This window comes from Amphibalanus amphitrite, unplaced genomic scaffold (assembly GCF_019059575.1).
Source record: "Amphibalanus amphitrite isolate SeventyFive unplaced genomic scaffold, NRLGWU_Aamphi_draft 000637F_arrow, whole genome shotgun sequence".
In the NCBI taxonomy this organism is placed as follows: domain Eukaryota; kingdom Metazoa; phylum Arthropoda; class Thecostraca; order Balanomorpha; family Balanidae; genus Amphibalanus; species Amphibalanus amphitrite.
In genome coordinates, this window is record NW_024882131.1 from 195,540 (window position 1) to 215,877 (window position 20,338).

The 20,338-nt window shown below is 55.1% G+C and overlaps 2 protein-coding genes across 3 annotated transcripts in view; one reads left to right on the forward strand and one right to left on the reverse strand.

Moving 5' to 3' along the window:
- The window catches only part of LOC122363737 (autophagy-related protein 16-1-like), a 90,214-nt gene that overhangs the window by 21,659 nt on the left and 48,217 nt on the right, over positions 1-20,338 (forward strand). The window lies entirely within an intron of this gene.
- LOC122363739 (sodium/potassium-transporting ATPase subunit beta-like) lies at positions 7,540-20,337 on the reverse strand. Its single transcript, XM_043333343.1, has 6 exons — positions 19,811-20,337; positions 17,744-17,887; positions 14,392-14,511; positions 11,791-12,083; positions 11,370-11,544; positions 7,540-8,543 (listed from the first exon to the last, which is right to left on the reverse strand). The coding sequence occupies exons 1-6, from the start codon at positions 19,896-19,898 to the stop codon at positions 8,440-8,442; spliced, it is 924 nt and encodes a 307-aa protein (XP_043189278.1). The 5' UTR covers positions 19,899-20,337; the 3' UTR covers positions 7,540-8,439.

Consider the following 20,338-nt stretch of genomic DNA (forward strand, 5'->3'; position numbering starts at 1 on the left):
ATGGGTATGTTCTGCTTCTGAAGCTTAGGAACGATTAACCAGACTACAATGAAACTTTGAATGTAGCTTATATGTATCGTCACCCTTGCAGCTGCAACTTTAGCTATTGACATCTTCTTTTCGATCACTCCGCATTAAACAATCGCCAGTAAAAGCCAACCGTTGAGATTGGTAAAACCCTACATTACTTTAGCGGTGGGCTGTACCTTTCTAATCTCATGGATGGTCATTGGTCACAGTTAATTTCGACGCCAAAACGACTTCCTATTGAGTGATTTCCGCATTAAACGTGTTCATAACGATTTTCATTCTGGGTTTATTGAGGGTAAAGTTTCAGTTGAACTTTTCCGTTTTTTTTCGGTCCTACACTGGGATTATCTCGAACAGTGGTTTTTATGTCACACATTTCGAGTTTATTTGCGTAGTCTGTTTTATAAGCGCATATGTAAGCAGCATGCTTCCATTTTATTGTCTGGAGCGGAATCAGGGGGCCATCTTGGCCGGCCGCCTGTCTCGTTTATTACGGGGATGGCTCGGCTACTGTGGCAGTGTCTCTTATCAATGTGCGAGTTTCGCTTTATGCTCACTCGAAACATTTTGGTCGCATTCGACTATGTTTTCTTTGCCAGGCTTAGTTGCCAATTGCCATATGGTTTCGTGCATATGCCGTTCAATTTCATGTTGGATATTCTTTTTACCGATTTTAACCGTCCTGCATTGGACGCGTGGGCAAATCCTTCGATGTGTCGGTTGAGGGTGTCATTTGTGAGCACCACTTTTGGTATTTGACACCGAGATAACTCGGGACACGCTCACTTCAGAGCAGTTTTTAGCTTTACAACTAATATCGTTCTTACACAAATCGGATTATCTGTACGGAAGGCCGCCTAGTGTGAGGCCGGTTCCGCGTCGCTCAAGGCCAGACCTCTCGTGTCATGCATTCGGCCAGTGGTCATATCGACATGAAATCAAGACGTGCTGCCGCAGTGCATTTTTCCCCGTTGTCTTACATTCCAGCTAAGTCTGGTCGCTCGTACCTGGTTACTGGGTAGTTCAGGCACCATACGCCATCGTGCTTACAGGTACGAGTATAATGAAGTCAGCGTGTGATGTGTATTGTGTATTCCTATGTCATGTTTCGGGAGGCCAGCGCCGACCACAAGCGTTCGGGTTTGAGGTGAAAATTTAACGGCTGTGAACATTCCTCTGCTGGGGCGCGGAGGGCTGACAGCGGAACAGGCTGCTCGCTGTCACGGGGTCAGGTCGGCGCCCTGATTCACGACACGCCGCTGCCAGACGTCAACAGGCATTGGTGCTCGCTTTTCACGGAAACGTAAAGCATAATTGCCAATTTTTCTTACGTTTCCATAGAAACCGAGCGCCAATACCTGGTAGCGTCAGGTAGTATTATGCGCTGGAATAGGGTCCAGGCGCTGGCAGGCCCGGCCTCAGCCTCGTCTGACAGCACGGCTAGGAGCGGCGCTCTCTGTCATATGGTGGCGCGGCCAGGCGTGGCCTGTCTGCCGGCTGGTGACATGACGGCTGACCTTGCAGTGGTCGGTCCGTCCTCTGCAGTCATTATGCACGCTCTCAGCGGCCGGGTCCGGTGGGCCGACCGTCCGTCCGCCACTCGACGGCGGCGGCGTCTGCCGGCACCTACAGACCGGTTTGGTGGGGACCCGGGGCGTTTCTAGCCGGCCGGTGAGCGATTCGTGTCGGTTCCACCGCCCGGAGACTGCGCCGGCTGCCGACAGGTCCCGGCACGGTATGCAGACGATAGTGGGGGCCCGACAGCCGCCTGGCGACACCCCGACCGGCCGATCAACGCCGGCTAAGGCTGCTGGCCTCCGCAAATCAGTGTCGATCGCGCGGGGTGCGCCGCTCAGAACCGGGCAGAGCTGGGCCGGCTGGGTCTCCAGGTGCGGGGTGGGTATTCAGATGACGGAATGTAGGCGTCACGCAGCCATCCCTGCTGCCTCTGCTGATTATTCGTGCCCTTGTTCGATACATCCTCTTCGGAAGGTGATTTTGAGTCGTGTATATTTTCCCGACATTAAAAACGAGCGAGTTCGGCTGGTGACGCGAGTGAGACGGCTGCCAAGAGCACTGGAAACGATGTTTTCAGCACTGTATAGTTTCCTCGCCGTGGCGGCTTAGGCAGATGGCGTGCACAACCGCCCGGTGATAAGCGTTACATGCATGCACGGCCGCTTATCCGCTTTTTCACCCCAGTGGTTCGGGTGAAATAATCTAGGTGGAATACTGACCTAGCAACGCCTGCTGCTGGATCCATGCAAATATTGCGGACGCTTCAGTTTCATTTGCAAAGAAGTATAGGGCTAGCTTCTGAATTAACGGGCAGCAACTGGATCTGTTCATGATCGGTTACCTGTCTTGCACCAATAAATGATTCGTGTTGCCAGTGTTGCATTTGGATTTCAAGCCAGGACATTGGTTGACAGTATGGTATTGCTGGAAAGTGCATACGTAGGTATGCTTCACGAAGGATTTTAAAGGTAGTGTGCCACCTTTGAATGATTTCCCATTTTATTTTTCCTGGGATAAGAAGCTTCTGTTTTTACCTAATATCGCAAAAAAAAAATCAAAAATGGGCCTAAAATAGTGCTTTTTTCGCCTAAAAGTTTATCGGTTTTTCGATATGTATAACAACTGTAGTGGGCTCACCTGCAAACAGGCGTCGGCAACAATCACGAATGCGGCGCACATGTGACAATAAGCAAAGGTCATTATAGAGTTACGACGTACGGGAATGAGTTATCAGCTGTCTAATCGTAGACAACACAATGTCGAATTTAAACTGTAAGCCTGTATTGGTATTGTTTCTTTAATTTGGGTGTCGAACATTTATTTATGGTTGGAAATATTATTTTATGTAAAATAATTGATATGAAACAGCCGTCTCTAAAGTTATGACCCCATCTCACCACATGAAAGTGGCAGAAATGACAATGATCAGCTGACGCATTTTTCTTGGCCGAAGTCAGAGCGCGCGGCCCGACGCACCACCACCGCGCCCAAAGCCAAGGCCCCGGTAACGTGAGGTAGCCGAGTCGGGGCAGCGTGCGCTGACCCAAGCCGGGGCCGCGGCTTTGGGCGCGGTCTACCGCATCCCCGCGGGCAGCCCCGGGCTATCACATGACACCGGGAGGACGCGCGGCCCCGGCTTGGGTCAGCGCACGCTGCCCCGACTCGGCTACCTCACGTTACCGGGGCCCTGGCTTTGGGCGCGGTCTACCGCACCACCTAACAGGCGTGTTCGAAACCGCAGGAGATGCTGATGAACGGGTTTATCGAAACTTGATTGGATGAGCCTATCGGTAATAGCGATTTCAGTGTGTGCATTTATTGTTCATCGTGGTGTGAAATGTGGTTGGGGTACGACCGACAACCCGTCGGGGCGAATTTCGCACTGGGTACTCAAAATTTGAAGAATTTAAGACGTTTCCATTAGTTTTAAAGGTATGGATAAGTTCTAAAAATCCGGTTCTCCTTATCTGGGCCATTAACTCCATACGGTCCAGGAAAGCTGGCACACTACCTTTAAGGGCGCCATTCAAAATGTGCCGGAAATAGAACCCCTGGCAACACCTAATGTTTATCATTAACTGTTGTGAAACGAGATGCACAACGAGATGCAGATATAATTCGTACGATTTCTGAAAGGACATGCTAAAGCCCTTGTTACACTGCCGAATTTTGGTACACGAATGTGCACGAATATGCAAGTCATCCTATGTCGCGGACCGATTCGGGATCTTTCTTCCACGGTCTTGGCATTTCGCAGACCAGTCGGTGCCCACCGCGCGACTTTTACGGTTCGTCACGACCGCCACGAATATTTCATGAAAAATGAAAATTTCGTGGCCGTTCGCCGAACTTATAATAAACGAACGTGATCGCCAAACACTCGCCGAGTCACCGCCGACATGTCGCTACGTGCGCCGACTTGTTGCCAAGGTATCGCCGACTATTCGCAACAGATTCGCCATTCATTCGCGATGTTCGCCGAATCATGGATCAGCTTCGACCCGCGCACGATTAGGGGGGCCCCCCACCCGTTATCTGCAAATCGGGCTCTGTCGGCGAACTGTCCGCCTCTGTCGGTGAACTGTTCGCCGATTTCCTACACGACGTGATTCGGCGACAGGGTCGTGGCCAAAATTCGGCAGTGTAACACGGCCTTAATAGACCAAACAACCATGCATGGCTGCTCTAAAACGGTTACGAGTTAATAGTTGACGTGCTGCTAGCCGACGGCTTGGCGCATAATTCGCTATTCGAAGCCAAGAAGTCGGCGGTGTGTGGCGATAATTCGGCCGACACCTGGTGGCACGACCTAATTCAGCCCTGGCAGCTCCTCTCAGAGTCCCCCTGTCCCGCTCCGAGTCTCTCAGTTCAAAATGTGCCCGCTGATGCCCTTGGTCCGCTCCGAAATCCCAAGGACCATCAATGACTGGCACAATGCTGTGAGGCGCATAGTAACCTTGGGGCGGACGGCACGCCATCGCTCTTCCATGGTGGCCGCGAGGGGAGCTGTTACAACAGCCGGGGCGACGCTCCGCTGCTTTCACATCGCGGCGGCACCAGCAGCAGCAGGCGCCCTGCGTGTGGCGCTCACACACACAAACGCGCGCGTCCGTTGCGAAATCGGCCGGCGCACGGACGGGTCTCGGGTCGGGCGCACCGTCTGCTGGCGGTCGCTGCGCCCCTCGCCGCCGCAGGACCGGTCCAAGTGGAGCACGCGCAGGGGCCGTGCCGCCGGTGGTGGTGTGCCGGCGTCCGACCGGGCCCGGCCTTGGTCCAGTGGCCGGTCAGCCAGCGCCGCCCGAGACCGGCCAGAGAGAGTATACAGGCCGCCCGGGGCCCCGGCGGCCGGCCGACCGACGCCCGCTCTCCAGACCCCGGCTCAGATACCATCAGCAGCCCGGCCCAGCCCGGCCCGGGCCGACTTGAACCGCGGCGAACGCCGACTCGGCCCGCGCCGGCCGCCTCCGACCATTTCTCGGGAGCCGGACCGGCAGCGGTGATGGCGGCGGCACGGCTGGCGGCCGATTTCTGCCAGATCGGCGGCCGTATAAGGCGCGCCTCGCCGCGATCCAAAGTGCCCCTCGCACGAACGTCCCGCACGGGCGTGCGCACGAGCGTCCCGCGTGCTTGTGCATCGGGCACGACGCCAGTATGCACATTGCACGGTCTAATGGTGTGCCCTATGAACGGAAAAGAGGTGCGGCAGTTCAAGGCGTGGTCTGCTCTGGCTGCCAGTCGTGACTGCATAAATAATACGGGCATACGCGCTTATATATGCGCATTAATTTGGGCATGGCTACTATGTGTAGTACTCGAGAACATGGGCGTGATTTGGCCCACTGTGGACCCGTGTGCGCTGTTACCTATTGTGTCGATCAGGGGGCGCCGTGACGGGGCGCCTACTCACGATGTATCAACATTTACCGACAGGCCGAGCTGTGAACAGAAGGCGCGGCGCCGATCCCAGCGATGCCAGCTCCCGGCGAGCTGCAAACAATGCCCTCTCCCCGCGCGGCGAGCACGAGCCGTGAGCGGGCGCCGCGGGGCGCCGCGGGGCGCCGTGATGCCGCCCGGTGATTGTTGACTCGGTACCATGGACAGCACGCTACCGACGCCATGACGGGCGATCTTTCAGAGGGCTGCGGTCGAGGCCGGCGTGACGTGCATGTCTGATTTACATTGTTGTGGAGGGGAGATATGTGAATTAGATAAGGTCCATTATATTTCAACGCGTTGGCTGGCACTGTTGTTTGAAATGGGAATAATAGTGCCGGCGTTGGATATTACTGTGTAGACTATGGATAGGTGAGTGCATCTCATTTGCCCGGCAGTCAAACCTAGGGCTGTAGTTAATTGCTGTTCGCAGGCTGTTCGTTAGGCCGTACTTCCGTAAATTGTTCCCATATTATGTACAGTTTATTAGGCGATGATCCCGTGAATTGTTCTGTTCGCTAGATTTCGTTCCCGGTTGCCGTTCGTTGGGCCGCTCTCCCGTCAGGTGTGCCCACCCGCGTCCGCTCATCAGTGGCTCCGTTTTCCTCGTTCGCCGATCCGTTTGATATCGGATATTTCCTCGGTGAGTGTCGGACGCCCGGTGTGGTTGCAGCGTCTCCATCTGTGCGGTGCCAACAGCAACACCGCTCGGCTGGACGGCTCCCAGCCGGCCGCGGCTCCTGTCTGTCCTACCGAGACCCACAGAACGGCCAGAGTCTGTCTGTCCTTCTGAGCCCTAACACAGCCGGCCGACCGGTCCGGTCTAGGGCGCGACCCGAGCTACCCACGGCACGGGTCGGGTCGTCACCGTGGGTAAAGGTCACAGCGATCGGTACCTCACGTCAGAGTTCGGCCCGGCTGGTGGCTGGGTCTGTTGGTGCCGCCTCTCGCCGGCCCGGACCGGAGACAGACGGTCGGTCGGCGCGCCGCAGCCGACCGGGGACCGCCCGCGGCGCTGCCAAATTCCGCTCCGGCGACGCACCGTGGCGGTTGGGCGGCGCCGCCCCAGGGCTGCGAGCGGCGCGGAACGGCCGCCCGGCGCACCTCAGGCCGTCCATTCAGCGCTCCCGCGGCACGGTGACCGCCGCGGCGCGACACGGCGCGTTATGTGTCCGCGGCTCCGAACCGAGCGGCGCGGCGCAGGAGCCGCCGACAGCTGCCTGTTTATCCGGCCCCCCGCGCCGCCCCGAGCGTCGTCGGTCGCCGGTGTCGGCCCGCCGCTGCGGGGCCATCGACGTCGACATGTACGGGCAGGGCCCATCGGGGCCGTCCGCGTGACGCGCACCGGCACCGCGCACGCATATTGCGGCAGCGGGACGGGCACAAAAAGTCCACTCTCGCCAGGGGCCAACTTAAATTTAACGCCGCCGGGTCGCCGGCCGGTATTTTTAGCCGGTCGGCAGGCCGGTATCGACCGCGTGACGTCACGGCTCCGTCGGAGGACCGCGCCCTGCGGCGGTACCGACGGCCGACGGCGCTGCGGCGGAGACCGGGCCGCCGCTCGGCCGCCATTTGGCAGCGTCCGCCGGCGGCCGGCTGGCAGCGGCGCCGCGCCGCGGCCGCTCTCCTCTCCTCTCCGGCGCCGTTCCCACGGAACGGTCCCGGCGGAGAATAGTCCCGTCGGCCGGTGACGGAGCGCTCGGCGGCTCGGCTCGGCTCGGCCGGTCGACAGGACAGGCCTCGACCCAGATCGGCGGCGTCTGTCAGCGCGGCGTCCGTCCGCCGGCCGGCCAGGGCGCGGCTGTTTATTTGAGCGTCGTGGCCATGTGCGCCGGCCGGCAGCCGGGCAGGCGGCGCCGGCGGCCGTCCTCCGCCGCCGCTGCCGGCCGGCAGCAGCCACCATCGATCCCCGCGCCGCTCGGCCGACCGACCGACCGGCCGAGCGACCGGTCGGCCCGGCGACCGCCGCACCGCCGGGCCCCACCCACCGACCGGCCGGCCGGACCCGGCAGCCCGACCCACGCCCCGCGCGTCCACTGCAGCCGCCAGACCAACGACTACTGTGGAAATTTATTTATCTAACAGAGCACTGCTCTCGTAATGCACCATATGTGATGACAGCCAACGAGTAAAACGGACAAGACACGGGCCCACAAGGCGGCGCGAGGCCGCACAGGCGGCTCCAACGACGCTGGAAAAGGTATATCTACAATTTGACAGCGTGTCACTGCGACTGGGCCTGGGCGGCTGCTGGGCCCCCGGGCGGCAGCCGGGCCGACCGCCGCCCGCGCTCTCCCTCCACCGATCGCATTCAACATCAACGAGACGTACGACGGTGCATGTAACAAGTACCTACCGCTGGCGATGCGCGGGTCCAACTGGGGGTGACAGGGCGCCGCGGGCGCGCCCGCTCGGCTGGGGCGCTACTACCGTCCAATATGGCAACGAGAGGCTTGAGCAAAACTAATTTAGAAGGCCGTTGGCGCCGTGAAAGCCTTGAATAGCTGGCCCTCGAACACAATCATATAAAACAAACGCAAAAACTAAAATATCTCGTCTATGGCTAAAACCGAGGGTTGGCATTACGGGACCTGCAGGGTGGGTAGTCCGACTGGCGCGTGACAAGATTGCACCCGGCGGGCGCGCGCCGGCCGTCCCACGCAGAGATTCGGCAGCTGCGGCGGGACCGCGCCGCCGGCCAGAGGCGCGCCACGCACACACGCACGCGCGCGCCGCACACACACAGCCACACGCGCAGACGCACGCACACACGCTCCCAGGCAGCTGAGACAGACGGCACACACAGACTCGCGCGCGCGCACACAGGCACACAGACGGCGGCCGGCAGCGCCTCGGTCCCCGGCGCTCGCTCGCTGGCACTCGCCCCGTCCGCTGTCCGACTCCAGACGCTCACTAACGCAACACTACGTGTGCCGTCGGGCGGCGGCGGCAGCACCCTCAGTCGACCATCAGCTCCAGGTGCACCGAGCCCTTCCGCTCCTTCCGGTCGTGGAAGATGTTCTTGGCCCAGGCCTTGCACTCGATGTTCAACAGGACACCACCTGAAAGGGGGCCGGACGGGTGCGTCAGCAGGGTCAGAGGTTCCCCCGGCTCGCCGTCCGCCGATCGGGCCCATCCAAGGACAGATGGGACAGTGACGCGACGCAGGCGGCACACACATGTCTGGGACGACGCTCCCCTCCCCTCCCCTCCCCGGCAAAAAGTGGCGCGGCGCACATGACCGGACTGGGCGTCCAGAGACAACAAACGGGCGGCCGGGACCGTCCGCGGCCGTCCGGCGCTGATACGAACCACTGACAGGTCGGCGGCCAGCGCAAATAAGCAGCACTCGAGCATCGTCAGTGGAGCAGGACGACCGCACAGCCGGCGAATTAACCCTCGCCCTGGCAGGGCATTTTTCATAACACGGCCTGGCAGGGGGGGGGGGGTCGATGCGACCCCCCCCCTCGCGATTGGCTCCTATGGCACCTAGAAACACCAAATTTGGTAGGTAGGTGGGCCCCCCGGAGTTCTCGCCCCTGTGCAAATTTGGTTGCTCTAGGTCAATATTTAGGGGGGTTTTGGGGGGTATAAATGTAAAAATTTCGCTAAAAACAGGTCAAAAGTTTTTCGCTTATAACTTTTGATCTAATTAAGATAGAGCAAAAAGAAAAGCACCAGTGAACTCAGCACGTCAAGGCGCGTCGAATGATATACTTTTTAGCTTGCTTAAGTGTACTTAAAGTTTTTCTTAATTTTTAAGTAAACTTTAATTAATCAATTAAGTTCAACTTAACCAAATTGCATCATATCGCATATCATTCGATTCGGCTGATCACCAGGAACACAATGACACCATTTTTTAAGCTCTAGCGTCATTATGTGCCAAGTTATTGGCAAAAACGTCATTTGACCTCAGTTGACCTCATTTGACCTGACCCATGGATAACTACACCAAACAAAGAAGCACCAAGTGACCTGCTGTTAAGCACTGTGGTTTCAAAGCACAAAAGTGATATAACGAAGCGGATATCTCCAGTATTTTCCGAATTTAGTATTTTCCCATAGGCTTAACATTACGACGTAATGACCTCTAACTGACCTCAGGTCAGTGACCTAAAAAAACCCGAACTATATGTTATACAACTCGGTGAACTTAGCACACCCTGAAAGTTTGAAGGAAATCAGTCCAAAACTGTGAGCTGGACAGGTGCATAAAGAAAGTTGAAATTTGACCATGACCTTGTACCGGTTTTTCTGACCTGGTGACCTGACCCAAGGTCACCCGGACCTGAAATTTTCAGGTCATGTGTAAAAAGGTTGCCCCATAAGCTGTGCCAAATTTGGCGGCGCTGCGCGCCGCCGTTTTTACGCTATCTCCGAAAAACCTGAGGGGGGGGGGTCGCATCGACCCCCCCCCCTGCCAGGGCGAGGGTTAACACGGGTGAGGTCGAGAAAAAAAGGAACGTCGATATCATAAAATGTCAGGTTCTCAGAATACCATGCGTGCTATCCTATCTTCAGATTTTGACGATCCGAACGCTGTTGTAATAACAAATGAAACGATAATTAGCTTGGTCATCGCAGGTTTCAGAGGCCGGCAGCTATTTTAAGCAGGCCGATCACGTATACTGAGAGATGGGAAGTGGAACATTCCACTTAATTTTGAAAAAATGTCGCCAGTCTTCGATAGATACTGACGAATGCCACACCTTCAACCAGGGGTCTCACGACAAACGTCGGCATCATATGAAATCCAGAGAAAGTCGCGCCCCTCCTTGCTTTGAAACTGAGACACGCACACTGGAAGCAAAGGCGAACTGCCTCAGCGATCTTACTATGGTATCAGAATTGCATTATCCATGATCCACGTAGGCATGTATCTTTGAAGAGGGTAGCGGCAGGCGAGTCTGTGCAAAACACTGCCCCGATTTTATCGCATCTTACTCCAGATGCGATGGCTTTACCGCGGCCGGCGGCTGCACTGAAGTGAACGGCAAATGGACCCGCGCCACGGCACAGAGCAGACCCGCCCTCCCCGTCTCCTCCGCCCTCCCCGTCTCCTCCGCCCTCCCCGTCTCCTCCGCCCCTCCCCGTCTCCTCCGTCCCTCTCCTCTCTCCTTCGCCATCCCTCTATTTCTATTCCCGCCGCTCCAATCGCCGAGGCCATCGGTCTCTCGCCAGAGGACCGTTTCTTGGTAACATGTCGTCACCGACGCGGGCCAGTGGCGACTCCCGGCCCCTCCGGGTCAGTGGCGACGCCGCTGGGGCCGGGCCGACACAGCCGCCGTCAAATTAGACGATTGTGCAACGTTCACCCGTGCCGGCGGCGATCGGGCCCGGCCAACAAACCGGTTGTGGTTGGCCGTCGCCGGCAGACGGCGGCTCGGCGGCTCGGCGGTGGCAGCGGTTAGCGCACGCCCACAGACCGCCGGCGTGCCAACGAACGTCATCGGCGGCTAAATCAGCCCGGCCGCCACCGCTGGCACGGCGCGCCGCGAGCCCCGCACATGGGACACCCCGGTGACGCCACCGACCCCCTCCCCTCCCCCTCCCGCCGCGCCGGAGTCGACGGAAGCCGTACCGGTGCCCGTCCGAGAGGCCCTTGCGACGCGGGATTTCGTCCGGCTTATGATTAGCTGGTCGAGCCAGTGGAGGAAACGCGAGCCACGAGGCTGATGGCTGGCCCAGGCGAGCCCTGGAGACGGTGACTGGCCCAGGCGAGCCCCGGAGACGGTAGTGGCTCAGGCGAGCCCCGGAGACGGTGACTGGCTCAGTCAGGCAGTGATGATGGTGGGGCTGGCTAAGGCGAGACGGACGGATGGTTGCTGGTTTAGGAAGCCGCGGATGGTAGATGGCTTAGACAAGCCGTGGAGTCATTCACTCACGTTTGACGCTGGCGAACTCGACTGCCACCAGTGGTGACTGGTAGCCGGGCTGGTTCTGGAACGGGTAGTAGTAGGCCGGCATGCCCGGGTGCGGGTAGTAGTTCACCTGCCCGATGTTCTCAAAGTCGTTGGGGTTCTCTCCCTCGCACGTGATCCAGACGTTTTGTTTGTTGATCTGCGGACAGGGCGGGTCGGGCGGTCAGCACGGCCAGGCCGCCGTAGCGCGGATACATCAAGTGCGAAGGACGACCAAGAGGTGCTCAACAATACGCGTCTAAAAGACCTTTGCTAGCGGCCCTGCCTGCCGGCTGCAGCTATTTGGCGAAGCTCGTGATTTGTCGATGAACATCGTGACTCATTGCGATAGGCTGTAATTTCTCAAGACCCGACCCGCGCGGCACTCCCTCCGCGAGTGTCTCACCTCGTTGGAGCCGGGCTCGGTGAAGTCGCGCGCGATCACCTCGCGCACGCTCTCCGGCATGTTGTCCGGCAGGTCGTCCGACGTCGCGTACACGTCCGGGCGCCAGTTGAAGATCTTGTTGAGCTTGACGATGATGCAGGGGTTGCCGGCCTCGTAGCCGAAGTTCCTGTCCTTGCTGCACTTGGTGCCGAGCTCTGCGATGTTGAACACGCAGAAATCGTCTCCCTCCATCTCGTCGCCATAGGTGCACGTCTTCATGTTTTTCTTGTATTTCTCAGGGACTTGCTTGTACTCTGTGGACGATAAAAAGAGGGTGTTATCAAAGCGAAACGAACTTCTGCAGCACTGGCAGAGGGACGGTACAGGTCACCGAAAGATAGTGGGTTCGACTCAAACTCGTTACGGGTTTCCACTGATGACGGGCGAGGTTTGCACTGTGTACTATGCAGGTATGTGACTGAACAGTTTTGGAGCGTAAAATGGATGCTGGTCTTGTCAGTACACATTTTTAGTCGCACCTCACCAGGTAGTACAACCATTTCCCACTCGTACAACTCCTTGTGTGGTTTGTGGTTTTACGCCAGTTGTTGTGCCTGGTACGCTTCTCACGCCGTTTGTCAAGTCAAGGCCGCCAGCGTTCCTGCGGTATTATGAACAGGGAAAGACCGCATTACTCCCAGACCTTATTCACAGCAGTTACGAGTAGGAAGAGTGGAGTTCGTGTGTAGAGGTTCCAAAAGAACGCACACCGCTGTTCGTAGGGACGATGGTGTTCCGTTTTCGCTCCTGTACCCCAGTGTCCCAAAATCATATTTTTGCTTGGGTGTCAGAGGGGAAAATTGCTGACCAAAAAAAGGATGAGAGTGAAAAATTGTCGGTCAGGTAAGGCCCAAAAAGAGTGGGAAAATGATCAAAAACATTAATCTATCTACAATTGTGACAGATGCAAAACAACCATTCACGCAATTGTTCCTTCTCGGTGGAATTGGGAGTGGAAAATTGGGCTTGAAAACTGGAGGTGAGAGTGAAAAATGATTTTCATTTGGATGTCGTTTCCCACCCACATCTACAACTTTTGGGACACTGCTGTACCCAGCAGGCAGCGAACGCTGACCGCCGTCTGGGGGCGCGGGCCGGTGCACCCTTCGATGGGCTCGGCTCAGCACCCGGGGGTCGGGTGTCGTATATTGAGTGTTGACGCCCAGCCTGTAAACTGAGGCTGCCGACGCCGCCCCACTGGCTGCTAAGCTTGCCGCTAGAGTGTTTGGCTTGTGGTGCATCGTGAATGCTACCAACTTGTTTATAGAAACGGCGCACGAGTCCATTTATGCCAACACTTAAAGATAGCGTATTTCCTCATCACTACAGTTTGTCAGAACATGCCTAAAACAGCGGATTTGGAGAGCAATGGGCTCAAGGCGACTCCAAACAATATGTTTTGTTCGAGGGCTAGGTCGGACACAGTTTGATGAGGTTGTAAGTCCGTTTGGACTCCTACACCGGCACGGTCACGGGCGAGCTCGACCCCACAGGTGCTGCTCGGTCCGCGGCGCAGTACCCCCTCTGTAGAGCGGCTCCGCTCGCTCTATCTCTGAACACTTGAACAGCGCTCTACTGTTCTTGAGCTCCATCGTGGCAGTACGTAATGACGAGTGGCGAAACACTGAAACACGGTCAGAAATATCTGATGATCGTTCTCGTATGACATTCGCGGTACATCCCTCGGGATCTGACGTCAAGCCGTTCTGACGTACATTCGCGTCACATGCAAATTTGGCCAACGATAACACAGGCGGTCCAAGTAAAATAAGATGTACAAAAGACTCGGCAAGCTTTGAAACAGGCTTTCATGTGACTGGCACAGCTGTTCCGTTCGGAATATGAGAATGGAAAACTATAGGGGAGAGTGGGGCAAAGCGGCCACCCTAACGCTTCTCACGATGCCAACGCTTGATTTTTAAACTTGGAAAAATTCTTTCTATACCAATGTGATCCCTATTAACCCGGCAGTTGCTGGGGTATTTCGCCACCCACCGTTTGCTGGGGGGGGGGGGGGGCGTTAAACGCCCCCAGCCGATAACATTTTATAACATTTTATAACATTTTAACTCTGTGGTTGAGCCAATTGCGTGAAGCAGGTGCACGCAGAGAAAGAGAATCGACCAATCTCAAGGCACGAAGGCACGCACCTCTGATACAATTTACAAGTGACCGGCCTTCACTAGGCAGAGCCATGCATAAACGCATGGGATGCAAATCACTCGTCACGGGCGGTGACACGGCACTCTCCAGCGGAGTGCGTGTGTGTGGAATTTATGGCCTGCCGCCGCAGCCGAGACAGCTCCGCCTCGTCACTCTGTAGTACCCAACGCACAAGGCTGTCGTCCTGAGCAGCGCCGAAGTTTGATGAGAGCGCACATCAAAGAAATTCTGTTTGAGGGTGCACCTCACTGATTGGCGACTCCACGCTATTCAGTCCCAGTTTTCACCTATTTGCACCAGCGCTGCGTCGGTGCAGCGTAGGCTGCACTGTGTTTCGTTGCGTGTATCCCAGAGCCCGCGGACACTGCCACTAGTTGTGACTCCTGGTTCCGTACTTACTTTCCGTGACATTGGTGAGCTCGCTGACCCAGTGGCCCCAGTTCTCTCCGGGGCCCTCGTTGAACATTACTAGTGTGCTCTCGATCCGCTCCGCGGGCGGTCGCGGCCGGAAGCCCAGACCTGGGAACACACGCAGAGGCGACAAGAGTCAGTTACAGGTGAAGTCGCAGACGATTTGCACGGCACGTACCTACTGTGCACAAACAACTGGGCGGCTTTTAGGATGGGATGCGACTATTCGCCACTTTCTAGTCGCATCGGGTCCAAATCATTGCCCACGATAGGTACACAACATTGAAATGCAATAAAACTTAAAAGAAAAAAAAGATACATGCAGCCATAGGTCGTAGGCCCAGAGAAAAAAGGTCGTGATGTAGCATATGAAAAAGTAGCAAAACTTTACCAGCCATTGCCCGCGGGTTACCATTTAATTATTGGGATATGCACAGTGGTCCACGATAAACCCACGCAGCACCTTATTGGAATCCTTACATCAAGCGTGATCAATATCCTAACCAAGTTACCAGGCATATTACTTTGGGATACGTGTTTACAGCTTGGGCAATACGCAGTGGACGTGTTGCGATGGACCTATCTAAAGCACACAATGACATAACAAACTGCAAAGATCTCCTTTGGCACAGCAAGCTCCGTTTTTCTGCGATTCGATTCTGGGCCAAGGCCGCTATTCGAGTCAATAACAATGCCTATGGCAATGTCATCCCTGGTAAGCCCTGGCATCCCGACCGTCCTGGTAAGAGCCGCCCATGGCGGGATGGCGATGTGACGGAGCCGGGTGCCAACCGGGACCAGCCGGCCTCAATCGACTCAGTCGACAGGACGCGGCGTCATGGCAGCAGACGAGGATGCCAGCTGTTACCGCCAATGGACGGTCCGTGACCCGAAACAGGGAAACGCTGGACCGGAGAGCCAAACAGCCAGCGGAGACAGTGCTGCGGCTTGAACTGGAAAATAATAAGACGATGCCGCCTCCATTTTAATATTTTTAGCGGGTCCATGTCGAATTTCATTCTTAAACCTTTTTTGGCACCATCGTTTTCACCGCAAGTAAAAGTTCCTGAAATACCCGTATCTAAGTACGCCAGTCGCCAGCACATCTGTTCCATGTGTATTTATGGATTCCATAGCATCGTTATCTCAAACATCGAACGCGTTTCATCCACTCCGAATATTACCACACTGTAGCCACACGCGCCACCCTCGTCACGTATTCAGTTGTAAGCGAGCATCAGCATAGGCCATCAATTGTGGTACTGTCGATTTCGCTGAGACAGGGCCAGGTCAAATAATTCCTGACGGCCAAACCACTCGAGACGTTTCCAAGAAGTGATCAAGCGTCCAAAGACACGCAAGCTAACGAGCCGCAATCCGTAGAGTATCGGGCGAAAGGAAAATGACAGTGGAGCTGGAGGGACCGTGAAAAGTTTTAGGCTTTTTTGCTCCTTTCCATGTGCACAATGCACATCTCGCTGATGCATCTGAAATGACGCACGGAAGGATCGAGGATGCCAGGTTGCTATAATCTGAAGGGTATCAGATCATGCCTACTCGGGGCTGATCTAATTAGTATTTTACATAGTACGTCGAATCTGGGGCAGAACGCGGTCAATGTTCCTGATAATTACGGTGCGCCCATCAGCCGGCGGGTGTGAGGGCTCGAACCGGGGAGCCGGCTCGTTACCGCCGCCCATTACTCGGAGCATGGCACACATGGCCACTAGTGGGAGGGGCGTATGAGCGGCCCGCTCAAGGTCAGGCCGCGGTCACGTGACCGGCCGCGGCCGGCGGCGGTGCGCGAGCGGCGGCCGCCTGGCCGGGGTCCAACTGTGACGCGGTGACGCGGCATCCTCCGACCTCCGCCCCACAGGACGCTGCCACCCCCATTTCACGCGCCCCCGGCAGAACGCACCGAGTGGGCGGCGCCGCGCCGGGGCCGGAGGGGAGGGGCGCCGAACGGGACCGGAGGGGAGGGAAGGGGCGCAGACCGGGACCTCAGACAGGAGTGGGCGGAGCCCCGCGACGGGTCTTCAAAAACAGTCGCTGTCAGACCATCGAAATGTCAAAGGTCAAAGAAGCTTCCAGGGCAGTCGGAACACAGGACGTAAAGCCAAAGTTGGGGCGTTTGCTAGAGACGTTCGCCATTCGGCCAACAAATGAGCAAAGATGACACCGGTGAGTCATCGCAATAAAATCGAAGATCCCAGATAAAGATCCCCGATTCAACCTCTTAGATCCATGCATGTCTAGCCGGAACCACCCGTGAGTCATCGCAATGAAACTCGGAAAATGTTTCAAATTTAGAGCGGAAAGGTTCTTTTGCATCGGCAACTGATACCGTGGTCACTGGCCATGCCAGATTAGCAGTCCAAAGTTGCGTCCACAGATCATCAATTATTCGCGAACAGACAATTTCGCAGGATAGCATTTCGAGCTTCCAAGATAACGTCTGCGAGCTGACACACTAACATGACGTTAACAAGAGTGGCAATGTAGGTATGCTCCAAACTCCAAAGCCTACAATAAAATAAACTATAAAGAATGGAAAACTTGATCGCCATTGCAGCTCAGTTAGTTCTAGACAAATTTTCTAAAGCGCTTTTTCATACCACCTCAACACCAGACTCATGTCACGCTGAATTTCTCTTTCAGACATATTCAGTATGCTTTTTGGACTGAGACTATTTCAGTCAAGTTCTCTTACCCATAGTTTTCACAATGAAGAGTAACAGAAACCCCGAAGCCCTTCTAATTCCATACACCCAGTGGCTAGTGCTGCTAGTTTTCCACGAAGTCTCATTCAAAAGCCTCAAAATTGAGCCATCAGCTACCTTTTGAGCACAGTTCTAGTATGGGATATTATTACCATGTATTTTGCAGCTTCTCGATAAATCACACACAGTTGCAACCGGCTATCAGCTATCCATGGTAACTTTTGACCACCTGACAAGTTGAATATGTATATGCATGACAAAATTCCCCCGGAGAATCCTTTCGCCAATGCCTCGCATTTGTATTTAGCCGATCGTAGCGCTGGTACACTACATTCTGGCAAAATGATCCGACCAAGATCAGCTCTCGTTTGACAGGGGTTAGGAGAGGGGAGGGAGATGGCCCTTGAGCTACCACGAGTATGACACCCGACTCGGGCAGTGTTGTGTTCTCCGGCTCTGGAAATATCCAGTGGGAGTCGTACGGAGCTGGGTGCCCCTCGTTGCCGTTCACCCCGCGCTGAGCGGTTCCACTGCCCCGCCCCCTCGGCCGCTCGGCCGACGGGCGCGTGGTGCGGATACACGCCGGGACGGCGGGCTCTGCCCCAAGCCGGGCCACTCACCGGGGTTTTTGCCGATGATGCTGCCAGTGTTGGTGTTCCACCTCGGCTCCTTGTAGCTGATGGTCTGCAGGAAGATGAAGAGGCATAACGACCAGAAAGCCGCCAGGCACGAGTAGAATATAATATAGAATACGGTGATTTTAACTGAAACGAGGAACAGAAACACCGGTTAGTCGTCGGCATTGCTTCACTGCACACATATATCTCACCGTTCCTGACTCAGGAGCGCGGGAACTACTTTCAGACTGGGGGGGGGGGGGGGGGGGGCACACCATCATAGAGATCAACGTAGGGTACCCCCAAATCTAGTTTTCTCACCGGTTTTAGGCCACTTCTTTTTCATCCCTTAGCTTTTTCAACAACAACAAAAAAACATTTGCAAAAAAGTGGGTATTCCGTCTCAAAGTTGTGGGGGCACCGCCCTCACGGCTCCAGAGTTGGGGGGGGGGGGGGGGGTAAGCTGCCCCCACTGCCCCCCCCCCGGTTCCCGCGCCTATGGTTCCTGTACAGTACACTTTTTCAGAAGGCGCCTATTTCGCTATTCGGCATAAGCTTTACATAGGACTTGAAATCACATGAAAGCTCTTGATGTTATGATTAATGCTAAACAATAAACATCATGAATGCTTCTAAGCTGGTGGGCGTGGCTTCACACTTAACTGAACGTCAGAGGATGCTTGAATGCCTGGCCAACGCGGCTACTCTCAAACAAGGCGTAACGAACTAAGCTGCTATCCTTGCAAAAAGACCCTCGAACACCAAATAGACGTGTTTTGGGAAGTTTTATTTTCAAGTCTTACATTACGCTCCCGGTGAACGCTGTGCCTGTATGTATAGTTTCCAACCCTCCATCTAGCCGGTTGATGCTCGGCTCTGACACCGCGCCCACGGTCGGGCCCACAGCCTTTCGCTTCAGCCGGGGGTCGTTCGTACGAAGTCGGAAAGTATTGAGCCGGGGAAAATCGAGCCCGCCAATCCGGCACCGTGATCCGTTCCATTCTCCACGGCTCAAGTGAGCTTGAACTTTTCGAAATGGATAAAAATGGCAGGTGGTTAATCGTAAAAGCTACTAAAATGAATACATTTTCACCAAATTCAGTCATCACTACGTTGTCACTACACGAGGAAACCGATCCTACCACTGATTTTTAATTTAAACGGTACAGGTACCCAATTATAGGGAACAGGGAATATTAGTGGCACTAGATTCCCGAATTGTCAAAAAGTTCCTTCTGATTGAGGCAGTTCCATTATTGGGGCGTAAATTGACCTTAACTAAATTTCAGGTCACGATCAGGGCCTGTCCTGAGTCCTCATTTCAAGTGCAAGGGACCAGCATGCAACGGGTCGGGAAGTTCCTCATCGAGCGATGGTGGCGGGGTCGAGTATTCGGCCCTCGAGAAATGCATCAAACTGCTTCAAATACTTTATCACTGACTCTGGAGTTCCGCTTAGAACTACGGTAACTGTCTGGTTGCGCCTCACAGATGACTTTTTGGTGAGCCTTCGGTTTTTGCAGATCGCAGCCCTCAGGGCTCGGCCAAACCAAACCCCTGGGCCAGGCTGAGACAAGCGGTCGGAACATATGTAACCTGAAGCTGCTGAGCTTGCATAAGTGCTGCTGCAGGTCAACGCAAAGCCAAAACATTAGGGGAGCCCATGTTGATCTATTACCGCCGCTAGCGAATGCTTCCACCCCTGCGGATCAGGTGATGGCACCCTTACAGTCTAACCACTTTGACACATTTTATGAAATAAAAATAAGGCTGGGTGGTGAAACGATCTATTCGAGCTGGGATTACTAGGAATCCGATGCTTGGCACCCTCAGGCACCCTCAATTTACGCAGCCAACCGGTCCGTACGCTCATCGGAGGCGGGGTCGATGAAGGGCAAGTTTGATACGGATTTCAGGTAGGAAACTGGATGTTACATGAAATATTTTGCACGGACAAATGCCAAAGATGATATTAATGACTTTCCGCGAAGTTATAAGCCTGAACCAGCGCTCGCCGTGGCTCAATGGGGCTGTGTGACCACAAAACCATGGGTCGATATCGGGTACTTACACCAACTAAGGCCGGTACGGCCCAGAACCGTCTTCTCCTCTCGGTTCCATAGAAATTCCGCGAAGCTAGCTTTCTGTGGTGCAGGCATTATCGTCCGATATAGGTCAACACTGTCTTACACTCTTGAACATATAATTCACTCTTAAAAAACACCCGTTCCCGCACACACTCACACTCCCCCACGGCCCCGAGACGACAGCGCCACTCTCCCGGCCGGCGAAAATGTCAACCACCGGGCCATCGACGCAGTGGAAAATTTCGTCTGCTAGACAAGTACCAGTACTTGTAGGTTTGTGCTGTACAATCGATGTGAATTGCATTTTATTTGATGAAATACTGTGACAAAAACATTGTTTATATTATTTGAAAAGTAAATTGCATTCTGTGACTCCAATACTATAAAAGTTTCTTAGATATTACTGTACTTGTTTCCACTGATTGAATGTTTCGTTCCATCTCTAGAAATACATCGCTGCTGTTTTTATTATAAGATCAGATCCATCGATAAAAACAATTGTGTTGAAAGTT

What these genes read in the sequence shown, in the direction of transcription:
- LOC122363739 (XM_043333343.1), bottom strand. Translation starts at nt 19,898, where the DNA reads ATGCCTGCACCACAGAAAGCTAGCTTCGCGGAATTTCTATGGAACCGA. An exon ending in CATCATCGGCAAAAACCCCG is followed by an intron (nt 14,512 to 17,743) that starts GTGAGTGGCCCG and finishes GTGTGTTCCCAG; the next exon opens with GTCTGGGCTTCCGGCCGCGA. An exon ending in CCGAGCCCGGCTCCAACGAG is followed by an intron (nt 11,545 to 11,790) that starts GTGAGACACTCG and finishes CCCTGTCCGCAG; the next exon opens with ATCAACAAACAAAACGTCTG.